This window comes from Chenopodium quinoa, unplaced genomic scaffold (genome assembly GCF_001683475.1).
Source record: "Chenopodium quinoa cultivar QQ74 unplaced genomic scaffold, ASM168347v1, whole genome shotgun sequence".
Lineage (NCBI taxonomy): Eukaryota > Viridiplantae > Streptophyta > Magnoliopsida > Caryophyllales > Amaranthaceae > Chenopodium > Chenopodium quinoa.
In genome coordinates, this window is record NW_018742418.1 from 3412455 (window position 1) to 3428701 (window position 16247).

General features: G+C 35.0%; 1 protein-coding gene across 7 annotated transcripts; it reads right to left on the reverse strand.

Moving 5' to 3' along the window:
• Window positions 1-5670: 5670 nt before the first annotated feature.
• LOC110709456 lies at window positions 5671-10811 on the reverse strand. 7 transcript variants are annotated; one of them, XR_002508952.1, is made up of 5 exons: window positions 10071-10811; window positions 7515-9697; window positions 6935-7012; window positions 6798-6862; window positions 5672-6065 (listed from the first exon to the last, which is right to left on the reverse strand). XR_002508952.1 is itself a non-coding variant. In XM_021887671.1 (4 exons), exons 2-4 carry the CDS (start codon window positions 9582-9584, stop codon window positions 5933-5935), a joined length of 330 nt encoding a protein of 109 aa, XP_021743363.1. In that variant the 5' UTR covers window positions 9585-9697; window positions 10071-10807; the 3' UTR covers window positions 5676-5932. The 7 variants fall into 7 exon arrangements, 2 of the variants coding, with proteins under 2 accessions (XP_021743363.1, XP_021743372.1); XR_002508949.1 differs by having other exon boundaries at window positions 5671-6065; window positions 6798-7679; window positions 9465-9697; XR_002508951.1 differs by having other exon boundaries at window positions 5671-6065; window positions 6935-9697.
• Between the last annotated feature and the right edge of the window lie 5436 nt (window positions 10812-16247).

A 16247-nucleotide genomic window follows, 5' to 3' on the forward strand; every position in this document is an offset into this window, starting at 1 on the left:
TCTTCTATGACTTAATCAATTAATTAAAGTAAAAGTAAGATTATGCAACAAAAAAAACGATCATGCAAGAACACATGTAATTAATTCACCAAATATGACTAAAATCAAGGGAACTTTTTTTATTTTTTATTTTTTATTTTTATTATTCTTTATCTCATTGATCTCAAAATTGGATAGAATAAGGAATTTAATCATAGAAAAGCTTAACTAGATTTCATCAAAATAAATAATTAAAAAGGGGATTATTACTTATAATTTTAGTACGTAGAGTTTATAAGTTTTTGAGGATATGAAAGAAATTTAATCGGTTTAAAGCCATTAGTTGCGAAAAAAATATTTAAAGTTTATTAATTCATTATAGGAGTAAAAGTTTATATTAATAAATCAGCTCAGCTACCAAATTAGAACTCTATTTAGGCAGCTACATAGTACTTATACATCAAACGAATCTAAATAATTCTAACAAGCGCCTAAAAAAGGAATAAAGAAGATGGCCTCATACATTGTAGCTAGGTATATTAGAGTATTCCGTAACCAAATCGATGGCATTTTGTTGGGATATGTTAATACATTATTGTATATATCCTCTCCGTTGATTAAATAAAGTATGAATTTTCCATTTACAATATGTATCGGAGTAGTATGTTTATTGTTGGGGAAATTGGTTTACCGGGTCACAAAAATTGCAACGAACTTAGATAAATTAACACTTCGAGGCGTGAACAAAATCACTTTCCCAAAGTAATATTTCAACCCTATTATACATATCGGGTATCACGAAATTACTAGGAGATACAACGAAGACAATCACAACAGAATTTAGTATGTTTGTGATCTAATGTAACCAAAACTTGGTAATTATGGTGATGATAATTAAAAGAAACAAGCAAAACTAAGAAAATGGAAACCAGAAAGTCAAGAAGAAATTGACTCCTTCTTTTCTTATTATTCATCATATGTTAATTAACATATTTATATTGAAGCAAAAAACTAAGCCAAACATCACGAAGAAGAAACTGACACAATCGTCAAAATTCAACCCACCCCAGACCCGCGCCCTACCGGGCTGCGGCCGCCCGACCGGGTGGACGTGGGTGTCGCAATCTGGAGCCTCTTGCGCTCAGTCGGGCGGTAGTGGCCCTGTTGGGCGGTAAAGTCCCAAATTGCAGAACTTCGTGATATGGAGATCGTTCGCGCGTCCGGTAGGGTGGAGCAGCTTCACGATTCCACCCTCGCACCCGGTCGGGCGAGAACCACCTAGACCGGGCGGCAGACAAGGCAGTGGTGTGGATTCCTCTTTACTGAGTTTAGTTATCTCTTTACCGAGATATTTTCATCCTTTCCACCAAGGCTATTTGCTTCTAATTTCTTTGCTATTCTTAATCAAATCACCTTCACCTATTTAACATTAATTAAGCAAAGCAAACATGAATAATTATCTCATACTCGAAATTACTCGACAATCCTCCCCCATTCAGAGTATAAATTAGACTCATTGTAAAAAAAAATCATCATCATCATAAAGGGCAATCTTATGCATAAATGAAGGTGTACAAAGACTTGAACTCCTACTTAGGGCAATACACATTCCAAGAATCCATATCCAATCGGTATCGTAAAACGATTGAACCAAAAGCAATACATATCAGATTCATGAAGATATTAGACACACAAGATCAATTACTTGATTACATTAATACTTGACACGTAAAGCCATGTATCCCTATCTTTTCGTAAGTACTTTAAAGCTATGCCCCAATAGCTTCTTGAAGCGGCTAAACTTCGTATTTATATAGGTAGATTTCCAAAACATGCTCCTGTGACTGAGCACTATATCAAGAATTCTATTAAGTTAAAACAACCTCTTTTTATCACTGAAAAACCGAAACTTTACCTTGGATGATTAAACAAGTTCCCAATCATCAAATAAGAGAATTAATCTCATTGAACTTAAGACCCACGTCTTATTGGGCGTTAAGTTGAGATTCCCTTATTTGTGATTATCATAGGGTCCAATCTCAAATTGATTGCCATCCTTTAATTAGCATCTCTTACCCATGCTTTTTAAAGCAACCGGCGAGATTAAACTTCGTACAAATATAGACAATAGTGATTACACTATCCTTGTTAAGTCCTTGGATATGACTATACCTTACACCAATATTCCTTAACTTATCATTATACACTTGGCTATATGCCTTAGCCAAGATTACATTGTTATCACAATTTATCACTATTAGTGATATTGACTTTTGTAACAAAGGAACTTCAAGCACTAAATCCCTTAACCATTCTACTTCTTACCAGCGGAATGTAATGCTATGAACTCCAATGTCATTTTAGAATCCGCAATGCAAGTTTGTTTCTTAGATGCTCATGAAATGACACCTCCCCCATATAGGAATACCCATCCACTTGTAGATAAATAATCTCTATTTGAGATCCAACTTGCATCCGAATATCCTTCAACAACCGAAGGATATCCACTATAGCTCAAACCATAATCCATGGTTTTCTTCAAGTACTTCAACAAACGACGAACTTCTTGCCAATGTAGCATACTAGGATTGCTAGTGAACTTGCTCAATCGACCAACCGTTTGAGCGATATCCGGCCTAGTACTTGTCATGGCATACATCAAACATCCTATAACTCTAGCATATCTCAGTTGTGAAACTACATTACCTTCATTAGGTACCAACTTTAAGCTAGGATCATAGGTATTGAATAAATTAAAGAAAGGTTGAACTTTCACTAACATTGAATTTCTTGAGCACTATCTAAATGTAATGAGATTGTGACAAGATCAACTTTCCATTTTCTCTCTTTATTCTTATGCCCAAGATGACACTCGCTTCTCCCATGTCTTTCATGGAAAACTGTGAACTAAGGAAGGATTTTGTCATTTCAACTTGTGACAAATCCGTTCCAAAGATCAACATGTCATCTACATATAAGCAAATTATGACACCTTGACGTTGTCATCAAATTTGCTATACACACATTTGTCTAAATTGTTCAACTTAAAACCATTAGATAACACAACTTTATCAAACTTTTGATGCCATTGCTTAGGTGCTTGTTTTAGCCCATACAGTGATTTAATTAACTTGCAAACTTTTGCCTCTTGGCCTTCCACAACAAACCCTTCCGGTTGTCGCATATAAACCTCTTCTTCCAAATCTCCATTCAAGAACACAATCTTGACATCCATTTGATGGATCGCTAAATTCTTAATTGCTGCAAGTGCAATCAACAATCTAATAGTTGAGATTTAAGCTACTGGTGCATATGTATCGAAATAATCGATACCAGGTTTTTATGTAAAACCTTGTGCCAATAGTCGGGCCTTGAACTTTTCAACAGTCCCATCAATCCTCAATTCCTTTTGAAGATCCACTTGCACCTTATTGGTTTAACATTAGGCGGTAAATTAGCTAACACCCAAGTGTTGTTTTCCATGATGGAATCCATCTCATCATTAATTGTTTCATTCCAAACTGGAACATCCCGAGACTTCATAGCCTCTTCATATCTTAAAAGATCATCTTCCACACACTACAAGAAAAAGCTCCATTTCCGACGGATAATAATTCCGTCGGAAATTTCCAACGAATTTACATTTTTTCCAACGGAATTTAAATCCATCAAAAAATACTTAATTTCCGACGGATAAAATAAATACTTTCCGACGGATTTAAATTCTGTAGGAAATTTCCGACGGAATTTTTTCGATTTTGACGGAATTCAATTTAAAAAAAACGGAAAACCCTAAAACCCTACATGAGCAGCCGCCCCCTTTCCTCTTCGTTTCACTTTCTCTTCTCCTTCCTCTCACTCTCTCTTCTCCTCATTTCTCTTCTCTTCCTCCTGCTCTTGTCCCCGTAATCTCTCTCCTTCCTTCTCTGATCTCTTCTCCTTCTCCTCTCTCTTCTCTCTTTTCGATCTTTTTCTTCTCCTCATCCTCCTTTTCTCTTCTCACTCATCATCCCTCCCTGCCGGACGTCGCTACCCCCACCGCTACGCTCGATGCCGCCCCGCTTTGCCCTATACACCATTTTCATTTTAAAGGTTTTTAAGGTCAATTTCGACCAAGGAAACTCTAAATATAGAGTTTTCTTGGTCAAAATTTGACCTTATTAACCAAGTTTGAGGTGAAGTTTGAACCAATTTAAAAGTTTTAGGTAAGGTTTCGTGATTTTAATTTTCTTTGTTTTTTTATCTTGGTGAAATTCGAATTTGTTGTTTTTTTATAAATTTTTTTGGTGGTTGTACAGTGGTTGTGGTGGAGGATGGTGGATCTGGGTTAGGGTGGGTCGATCAGGGTTAGGGCGGGAGGTGGTTGTAGTTTCGGTTTACTTGGGGGTGGTGGTTGTAGTTTCGTATAAGTGGGGGTGGTGGTTTCAGTTTAGGAGAAGTGGGGATGATTTAGGTGGGTTCAGGTGGTGTGGGTTTAGTTTGCAGGTTAGGGTTGAGGTTTTTTATTAACGGTGGTGGTGTCTGGTGACAGTAGTGGTGGCGGAGCGTTTTTTTTTGTTTTAATTTTTTTTTTTACAGTATTTTCCGGCGGAACACTTTTCGTCAGAATTTTCCGATGGACTATTCCGGGTCGGAAAATCTCTTCCGACGCCTGAATTCCGTCGGAAAAGGTCGTTTTCCCTACAAAAGCCTTTCCGACAACCAGTTCCGTCGAAAACAGGTCTTCTGATGGAAAACATGGTGTTTCCGACGAAAAATTTCTGTCGGAAATCGCTTGTTTTCTAGTAGTGGTTAAAATGTATGGATGTTGTATTGAAACTTCATCCCTTGATCCTTCAACCAAGTATACATGAAAATCCGGTCCAAAATATTTTTCTTTCCTTGCCCTCTTACTTCTCCTAAGTTGTGATGATGATAGATGTAGATGCCTCCTCTAAATGAGTTTGGTCATCCACCTCTTGATCAATTAAAACTTGATCAAAACTTTGAGCTTCGGTATTTGGAGTTATATCCTTTGGTCTAGGAATTGAAGAAAATCAGTTTTCATCAAACAATGCATCCTTAGACGCAATGGTGGTGTGAATAGACTAAAAGTCATTTTGCTCTATTACATAGAGCCTATAGGATTTGCTACGTTCCGCATATCCTATAAAAATGCATTCACTCCTCTTTCACCTAACGTTTTACGTTTAGGTTCCGACACTTTTACAATTGCCCTACAACCCCAAACTTTAAGATGACTCAAGTTTGTTTTCCTTTTATACCATACATTAGTGGGAAAAACGCTATTAGCAACTGGCAAAAAGTGGCTTTTAGCAAATGGCGCGTGGGGTTGCTATTACAGGGGCTACTAATGAGAATATTATTTGCAACTAGCACTTGTTTGCTGCTAATAGTCATTATTCACACGCCAGTTGCAAATAGTCCTTTTTTATAACATAAATAGGTATTATTCGCAACTGGCCAAGTGTTAGGCCCGCTGCAAATAAGTAGTATTAGCAACGGGCTTAATACTAGGCCAGTTGAGAATACTTTTATAAACTTAAAAGAGGTATTATTCGCAACTGGCCTAGTATTAGGCCCGCTGCTAATACTACTTATTTGCAGCTAGCATATAATTAGGCCAGTTGCAATTAGTCTTTTTTTAAAATAAAAAAAAAAAATCCAATTTTTTTAACTAGATTGATCTACAAAATATATCAGATGTTAATAGCATAACAGAAAATTATGTTAATTTTATTGTATACATTAATAACAAATTGTTTGAAAAATTAGAAGGTTATATTAAAGATGAATATAGAAAGCTAACACATAAAGCCAATGTATCTTATTTAACATTTTTTAGTAAAATGACCGTCACTGGCTTCTTCTTGCTCTAGAGTCTCACTACTCTCAACAGCTAGAGCCAAGGGTGCTTCACTGCTCTCCAAAGCCCATACACTTATGGCAAGAGTTAAGCAGAAAATAATGAAGTAGCAGAACAACAGCACAAAAGCAGAACAACAGCAGCACGAAGAAGAGAAATGCAGCGTGTAGTGGGCGTAATTGAAATCCATAGCTGTTCTGTTGGGAATGAACTTGTCCAACTGCCAAAATGAATCAAAATAAAACTGATTGAGATCTAAATAATGACATCCAAAAAAATCTCCAATTTAATTTTTCAAATTGAACCACCCAAATAATTGATTTAAAACATTGAAGCCCATACACGTATGGCAAGAGTTAAGCAGAACAAAAGGTTCAGCTTCATGACAAAGGAGGAAATAAACCAGAACAACAAGTTCAGCTTCATGATAAATAAGGGCCTTCACAAGGCAAAGAATATAGCATTTCAGATTGGAGTATAAAGCCAAGCACATGAACAATAAGTAAGAATCGATAATGCCACTGTCAATTACCAGAAAGAAGCACAATGTTTGCAACAACTTTTTACCAACAAAGTAGATTTATGTAGTTTTTGATAACAAAGTAGATTTATGTAGTTATTGATAACAAAGTAGATTTATGTACCAAAAAACATGTAGCTTTTAATAACAGACGCACACAATGTTCACCAACTCTGCTTCAATTTAGACAACAAATAAGCATTGAATATCTATAATTGATCATACATCCATCATACCAGTTAAAAATACACGCAACAAACAATATCCAGCCAACTATATCTCATTGATTATGCAATAATATGGAAATTATCAACATACAACCAATTGCATATAACACAAACAAAACCATGAACTTTCAATATATCAAGTAACCCAAAAAATCACAAGGTTGATTTGCAAGTAATTCTAAAAAAAAAGCTAAACCATGCTCACCCATAAGCAGACATTCCGTGCATAATATTCAGGAGTCTGGAATTAATCATGTGTAGCTTTGTATTCTGCCACATAACCTACAGTAAGTACATGGAAATTTTAAAACAAAATACAACTTGTAGATCATTAATGTGTACCTTTCATGACAGAGTTGAATTTATATGAGTTCTTCTCTTTAACTTCTAGCCTTTTCATACAGACCAATACATAAAGTTCTAAAACAGAGCCATATGTGAAAACAAATCGATACATGTTAGAGAAGTCAATAATAATTTTAGGAAGGGAAAGGGATTAAGGGTGTGAGTGGCATGCAGCATTGGCCTAATAAACATTAGTTTAAAAGACAACTGTCCAAGACTACTCAATGATCAGTATCCAGCACTGCTACTGAAAGCCTAAGCTAGCATATAATATGCGGTACAGAATTAAGTCCTTGAAAGTGCATTCAATTAATGATGCGTGACATATACTAGTCATACAGAGGTCTCACTAGAAAATGCTTAGCAAACTCTATAGCTAGCCAAATTGATTGATTTACACTCCATAACAACTCTTCCACTAGGTTCTCTACCCAACCAAATTTCATACAGATCAACTGCACTGGTATACTATACTAAATGATCTGTTTAAAAAATGTGAAACATTAAACACAAATCGCAATTACCAATAACAAGTCATAACCTAACACTGATACAAAGTATGATAAAATATACCAACCTTCAAGTTCAGTCAAACGATGCTCAACCCGGCTCTGGAAATGGCTCTTATTCAATTATGTTAGAGCGCTACTAGACATGCATTTCGGCTGTAGCTTAACCACAGCATCCTCAAATTCCATAATTAAATCCACATAACTAGAGATACAAGTTGCGTCCTGCAACCCTATTTTAACAATCAAATCAAATACAACATCAAGAACACAAAATCCTATACGGCTATACCTATTAACCACTAATCATCGAGACCAAAACTTTACGGCAAAATTTACCAATAATATCTTATTTATTCACTTAGATACATCCTTATCATAATTCATCAATACATTTACATGTAAAATATATATTTTCTCTAGTTCATCTTCAGTCCAATAATCACGATTAAAATCAAACCTTCAATATAACTACAGCCATCTTATGGAGCATATGGATAATCAAATGGTTATTTTCTTCTGTAATGATATTCTTAAAAAGATTGAATGCAATGTCTATTCTAATAAATTAATCTAAGGATTCTGGATACTCCCTCCTCCCCCTTTTTTCACCAATCAAAAGATGAGACCGTCTTCCACAGTACACCAGCCAAATTTTCACCTTTTTAATCCTCTCTTCAGTACAATTTTTTTCCAATTCAACTCAAGCAACAACTGTTTTTACCATCTCTGATACTGGAGACTGTCTTTTAAAATCAGTTTCCTACAACTTTAGAGAGGAACTATTTATATTGCAGAAGGTGCTGCTCTGGTAGTTTATAGCTGCAAAGTACTTCAGATGGGGATGCAGCATCTCCTGATTGGATACTCTAATTTTGTTGTTACTAACATTCTCAAGCCCTTTTTAATCTCCTTGACGTCTAGACATCATCATGCGAGATATTTAACATCACATGCAGGAAAATAAAAACAGCATTTTTCCCGCATCAACAAACAACAGAGAAGTTTGAGAAATTGTGCTCTAGATCAATTGCTAAATTTTGATGATTCTATATACCTTTAAAAAAATTGTATCTAAGAATTACTTAAATGCTCTCCATAGTTATATAAACTGATCAGATCGCCATATCCTAAGGCAGAACATACCGAAGGTCATATTTGTAATTTTCTTTGAAGCATAACAAATTTCTCTACAATGAGCAATGTACAGTGCCATTGAACATCAATTTGGGTAAAACATAAGAGTCTGTCATCATGAATAAAGTTAATCATCGTGGGAACACATAAGCATTAAGTGGTAAACATTAAACTATACGTAAACACATTTCTAAAAGGATGTACAGACTACATATTCCTTTGTCTAGTCTACACATAATCATAACTGGAATACATCAGCAATAAGTGATAACTATTTAACTATACCATATCACATTTCCTACAAGGTGTACAGACTACAAATATACCTAATCACATTCCTATAAGGTGCACAAGCTACATAGTCCTTTGTATAGTTTACACACTGAGTCATCCTCTACTACAACCACATTTCAAAGTGTTATTAATTCTCTTTTTTCGGGTGCGAAAATTTGCTTTTGGAAATCAAAAGGCAGCCCAAATAAAGCATAGCAAAACATTGACATAAATCAAACTTAAAACTCAGCTTAAAAAGAAAAAAATCACAAATTTCAAGAATCCTAGTAAACTTACCACACTTAAACCTATAACTAACATAAAAACTATAAAACATTTCATTGAGATCTCAAAACCAAATAATGTAAACCAGTTAACCATCATCCATAATAGAAATCCAAATATGAAAGTCAAGCTAGCTTAGTTAGTAAATTCCCGCGAGTAATACCCAAGACCTAAAATCAAATCCCGTCTACATCTCTGCCCTTCTCGACTCTTCATACAACAACAACAAGAAGCAAGCAAGCAAGCAAACAAACAAACAAACAATACAAAATTCAAAACAACAAACAACAATCACAATAAGAACAATCAAGAGCGAGCGATACCGATCGAGTCTCATAGAGCCTGAACTTGTGCATACACGTCTCAAGAGGAGAGAGACTAGGGTGAAAAGGTTGAGGTTCCTCTTCTTGAGAACCCATTTTCCTGATTTTTCGCGCTCTCATGTAGATCCCCGAGCCTCTCAGACTTGCATTCAAATTCCTCACTTCAAATTAAAAAATTCACCATCACCCAATTCTTGAACCATTGGCTTAGATAAATTATTGAGAATAATGTCCTACAAAATCACCCAAAAATCCGATTAAATACCATGAATAAAATATTATCAGAAATTAACAAATCCCAAAAGGGTATCAATTAAACAATTCAATCAAGCAAAAATCAATAATTCCAATAGAAACAAAGAAACCAAATTCTGAAAAATTCAAAACTAGAACAGCCTAAATTCAACTCACAAATTAAACAAAACCCATCAAAGAAAACCCGAAAAATTAAAAGAACAATCACCTAAACAATCACATCAGCAAGAAAAATAAAAAAACAAAATTCCAACAAAATCAAAAAACCAAAACACCCCAAATTCACCACAAAATCAAAATTCAAACAAAACCAATTATATATCCAAAACAATAAATAAAAAAAACCCTCACTTTATACGATTTAGGGGAAAAACCACCCAATTAAGCATCACCAGAAGGCGAAACGGCCTCATCAACATCACCATTGTTGTCGCGATAGATAGAAGAAACCGAGGCGAAAACTTCAGGATCACGAGAGAGAAGTTTAAGAGCACAAATCAAAGTCTAAGATCATTTAATCTGTCGAATTGAAGGAACTCTAAACAACCAAATTCCGCCTACCACCACCATCTATGTACTCACACTATGTATTCAACAATTGACCTAAGAAACTGATTCAGTGAAGAACAAAAAGCTCATAAGCCGCTTCAATGGAGAATTCAGAGTATGACTTGGTCGGCTTCAACGGAGAGGAGAGGATTCAGAGGACGATTTCGATCGAGTGTAGCATGAAATTAGGGTTTCGTCCTACTTCAATGAAGTGCAAAACAAATTAGGGTTTCGTTCTTCTTTATTCTTGAGCAAAATGGAAAGAGTGGGCTGAATAAGTTCAGCGACAATGGAGGTGAGGGCTAACTGAAGTTCAGCAACCATGGAGGACGGCTGAGTGAATTGAAGTTCATTGACCATGGAGGACGGCTGAGTGGAGTTCAGTGGGGTTTTTGATTTTTAGATGTGAGAGAAGAGAGAGAAAGGGTTATGATGAGAAAGAAGGGTTAAGATGGGTTATGCCAGTGGGTCACAATTATACTTTATTTTATTGTTTTAGCAGCTGGCCTTTCAAGGTCAGTTACAAATAATATGGTCAAAATTTAGTTGACCTAGTATTTGTAGCGGACATATAAATGGCCAGTTGCGAATAAATAATATATTTTTAAAATAATTAATATTAGCAGCGGGCATTGCTATGTCAGTTGCAAATGTTATAGTATTCGCAACTGGCATCACATAGGCCAGTTGCTAATATAAATTTTTACTTTTACACTCTAAGTATTAGCAGCGGCGCTCATTACTATGTCAGTTGCTAATAACATAGTATTTGTAACTGACATTATTTTAGCCAGTTACAATTAGTGTTTTAGTAGCTAACATATATAACGCCAGTTGCTAATAGGGTGCTGCTAATAGCAATTTTTCCACTAGTGATAGCTCATATGGGGTAACATCCTTCCTTTTCATGGGAACACGATTTAACACGTAATAAGCCATTAAAACGGCTTCATCCCAAAATCCATCACTTAAACCCGAATATGACAACATAGAATTAACCATTTCTTCTAGTGTCCTATTCTTCCTTTTCGCTACACCATTTGATGTGTTGTAAATTCCGCGGTAGATTTATGTACTAAACCTATAAATTGGAAATAACTTGAATCATAGTATTCACCTCCTTTATCGGTTCTTAGCTTTTTAATAATTGTGTTTGTTTGCAACTCTACTTCACTTAGTAGATTTAAATTTGTCTAGGCTTCATCCTTAGAATACACTAAATAAACATAGCAACATCTTGAAAAACATCAAAGAAAGTTGCTAAACACTTCATATTGCCTAAGGAAAGTGTGCTATGAAAATCACATATGCACTTAAACAAGCAATGAATTATTATTTTCCACATTGGATTAAATGAGAGACTTAAAAACATAAAACAAACATCAATAATATGACAACACCAATGAATAAAATAAACAAATACGTCATAACTAAGTTGGCTTAAACGCAACATCACATGACATATTCAAACCAACAAAATAAATCAATATTTTGTCAAAACATCTATCCTTTCATCGTGATATTTTAAGAATTATATTATCCTCCAAATCATGGACATCACGAAAGATAAATTCATTAATTCATTCATCATAAAGCAAATCAGTTTCTTGTATAAGATTTAATACAACATATATACAAAATTTGACAAACTTCTTGTTGCCATCAAATTTGTTTCATATACATACACTTATACAACTGATTTTACATGAAATTATTACACAAGACAACACCATGAAATAAAATAAAATCATTGCCTTGTAAAACTAAACAATAATTTCAAAAGTTGAATAAATTAAATTATCAATAGTATATACCATACTATCCATTAAACCTGGGCATCGTGCCGGGCCGTGCCGCCGCGGGCCGTGCCTGGCGGGCCACGGGCTTCGGTCGTGCCGCCGTGCCGAAGACCCCGTGACGTGCCGTGCCGGCCATTCTCACAGCCGCCCACGGCCTGGCACGACCCTCGTGCCTGGCGGGCTCGTGCCGTGCCGGCCACATGCCAGCCTGCGTGCTGGCTGCGGGCTGGGCTGTTTCAAGATTTTTTTTTTTTTTTTTTTTATTATTATAATGTATACACTATAATACTATATAAATAAATATATATATAAATATATATATATTAATATATATATATATTTATTTATTTAGTGCGTGTCGGAGCGTGCTTGGGCGGGCTGGCACGGCGGGCCTAGGGGCGGGCTCGTGCCGTGCCGTGCCGAAAAGTCCACCTCTTGTCCGTGGCACGGCCCACGGCACGCCGGCGGTCCACCGTGCCGTGCCGGGCCACCACCCGGGCCGTGTCGTGCCTCGTCGAAGGGCGGGTCGTGCCGGGCGGCACGCGGGCCACCCCGGCCCGTGCCCAGCTCTACTATCCATACTAATTTGTTCATGGCCTATTGAAATGAGCATCACTTGAATTGAATCAAGACATTCGATTAACCTCCAATTTATTCTAATTATCGTGGCCATTAGTCATTACCGCATGACCCATTGAAAACTACAACGGACCTTTTACCATGCATAGACAAATATCATACTTTATTCAAACATAATTATTGCCACATTAGTCACCAACCGGTAATCATATATAATATCAATTTACATATTAAATAACAATTAACATAATGATATACATGTTAATACTTTCTATAAAAAGACATCATCAAAACAATTCATAATTGAAAAATCATCCATGCTAAATAACCATGAATTAAAATCAAACAATGAATCAACACATTCATCATTTCAAGCATGGAATAAAAGATGATAAAATAGAAATACTAACCAATTCGCCATGGATAAACACAATAATAAAATACCGCGAATTGCATCATTTCGATTGTACTGAACAAACCGTCTATCCACTTGTTCATCTTCCTCGTGGCCTCCAACGTCTCGTTTTCCTCCTCCATTAACTTCGGGGATGTGAGTATGAATGTCACTCCAAGAGATATCACCAAAAACGTAAAAACTTTTGTCATCTCCGTAAAATTCACTCCTCTAATTTGTCCAAATTTTGAACTTGCAAGACAATTCTTACACCGTTGCCATCTTTGTAAGAAATTATTACTTTGGATTGTTGGGGAAATTGGTTTACCAGGTCACAAAAATCGCAACGAACTTAGATAAATTAACACTTCGAGGCGTGAACAAAATCACTTTCCGAAAGTAATATTTCGACCTTATTATACACACCGGGTATCACGAAATTAGTAGAAGATACAACGAACACAATCACAACAGTGTCTTGTATGTTTGTGATCTAATGTAACCAAAACTTGGTAATTATGATGATGATAATTAAAAGAAACAAGCAAAACTAAGAAAATGGAAACAAGAAAGTGACGAAGAAATTGACTCCTTTTCTTATTATTCATCATATGTTAATTAACAAAGAAGAAACTGACACAACCGTCAAAATTCAACCCACACCAAACCCGCGCCCTACCAGGCCGCGGCCACCCAACCGGGCGGATCTGGGTGTCATAATCTGGAGCCTCTCGCGCCCGGTCGGGCGGTGGTGGCCTTGCTGGGCGGTAAAGTCCCAAATTGCAGAACTTCGTGATTTGGAGATCGTTCCCACGTCCAGTAGGTCGGCGGCTGCCCGACCGGGTGGCGGAGCAGCTTCACGATTCCACCCTCGCACCCGGTCGGGCAAGCATCACCCAGACCGGGCGGTAGACAAGGCAGTGGTGTGGATTCCTCTATACTGAGTTATCTCTTTACCGAGATATTTTCATCCTTTCCACCAAGGCTATTTGCTTCTAATTTCTTTGCTATCTTAATCAAATCACCTTCACCTATTTAACATTGATTAAGCAAAGCAAACATGAATAATTGTCTCATACTCTAAATTACTCAACATTCATACTTTAGAATATTCCGACCTTTGATAATTTATGTATAGAAATTACGATTATTTTATTGTCAGATGATCAGCTTAACCAAAAGTATGAATTTATGGTTGGAGCACCAAAATTGTAATTTTTTTTAATAATTATCAATGTATTTTTCATTAGTTAAAATAAATAATGTTAAAATAGTGCAAAAATCAATTAAAGTGACACTATAAAGTTAATAACGGACAAATTATACTCCGTGTATAGCTAAGCAAGAACTCCACAATCAATTTTTTTATTTTTTATTTTTTTTATAAAAAATAAGGGACTAAAGTATTGAGTTTATAATAACTTAACAATGAACATGCAATTAATTAACGAAGTAGAACTCTAATTAGGCCGCTAAACTTTATCTACTACTTTATCTAAAATAAACAAGTGCCCAATACAAGTTAAGTAACGAAGTTTTTCAATTCCATGGATTTTAATTTTATTCAACATGTAGAACTAATATTAAACCTAGCATAATTTGTATTAGAAAGGGTCAAAACTCTGGTGCACAACGTAGAAAAATACATGGAACCTTATTACTTTATACGCCATAATACTTAATTAGCTTATATCATATACTAATTCTATATGATTAGCTTAGCTTAATGCATATGCTTTAAAGATTCTAACGTGTACATATCACTACATTAGTACATAAATTATTATAGGGTTATTTAGTAATTTAAATAAAAAAGTTTAAAGTATACTTTGGGATTTGTTGGACGTTAAAATTTTAGAAGCAAGCATGATTATGTATTTATAAAATTCATTTCTACCATGCATTTACTTACAAATTAAAAACGTGCTTAAGAAAGTACAATATAATTAAATAGAGCGTAGCAAGCAACACCTATATATATATGTTTTCCAAGGCAAAGGTTTACTCATCAAATCTAAACCACAAAACTCTTTAAGTCTTAATTACATTCATCATCAATATTTTCAAAGTAATTTAAGATTAAAAATGTCATTGTACACAAAATCGAGTAAGGTAGTTCGTACAGAGAGTACGTTAGACGAACACTACATCTACTTCTCTCATGTATTGTCACCGATGAAGACGAAACAACAGCGAGGTGATAGTAGCAGTAGTCGAAGCGCAAAGACGATGCAGCCGCAGCAATATGGACATGGTTGTAGGAACAACAATGTTTATGAAGATGTTGATGCTAAAGCTGAGGACTTCATCAATAGAAGACGTCAGAAGTTTGAAGGGACGAGTCTTTGGAAATATTGAAGGATATATAATGTTCATGATTTGCTAATGTTTTCTTACGTATAATTATCCATACATGGATGTAAGTACATCGACCGTGATCTACTTGATCAATGCACTTGTCATTGTAGGTCTTTATTGGGAGTTCGATCACTTATATTCTTTGCACAGCTGTTTCAATTAATTTATAATTCAATTCTCCGTAATATATTGAAACTAATACTCTATTCTCTTCAACTTATTTTTGTTGAATGAAGTTCTTTTTATTGGAATAAATTATTTTTGATCATTCTCAATTTTCGGAGAATGCGGCGTTGTAAATTTAAATTACTTTTACTAAACTTTAATTATTTTTGTTGATTAAAGTCTATTTTAACTGGTTCTATGTATTAAATTTCATCTGATCTTTAAGGTTATTGATTAACTGAGTAAAACTTAATCTATACCGAATTGAACTTATTTTTGCTAAACTTTACTTATATTTACTGAACTAAAATATTTAACCAAATTTAAATTATTTTTATTAAATATTATTTAAATTAGGTACAGAGAACAAAGCCTAATTTAAAAATATCTAATGGAATTTAATCTTCATAAATTAGCAAATACTCTGTATATGATCAAATTTAATGCAAGTATATGAATAGTGAATATGTCAAATTGTTGCAAGTATTATGAATTGGAGAGTGTACAATCTTGCATGAATTCAATTTGCCAAAATTTTTGAAAAACATTAGATTTTATCATATATATATATATATATATATATATATATATATATATATATATATATTTATTGGGGAAAGCTATTATCATTAATCATAAGATACTATTACCTAGAACTATTTTAGAAAAAATGACAAAATTTGC

Coding starts and splice junctions, on each gene's coding strand:
- LOC110709456 (XM_021887671.1), bottom strand. CDS start 9,584: ATGAGAGCGCGAAAAATCAGGAAAATGGGTTCTCAAGAAGAGGAACCT. Junction 6,875..9,464: donor GGCTCTATGAGACTCGATCG/GTATCGCTCGCT, acceptor TACTTACTGTAG/GTTATGTGGCAGAATACAAA. Junction 6,066..6,797: donor CACGGAATGTCTGCTTATGG/GTGAGCATGGTT, acceptor TCATTTTGGCAG/TTGGACAAGTTCATTCCCAA.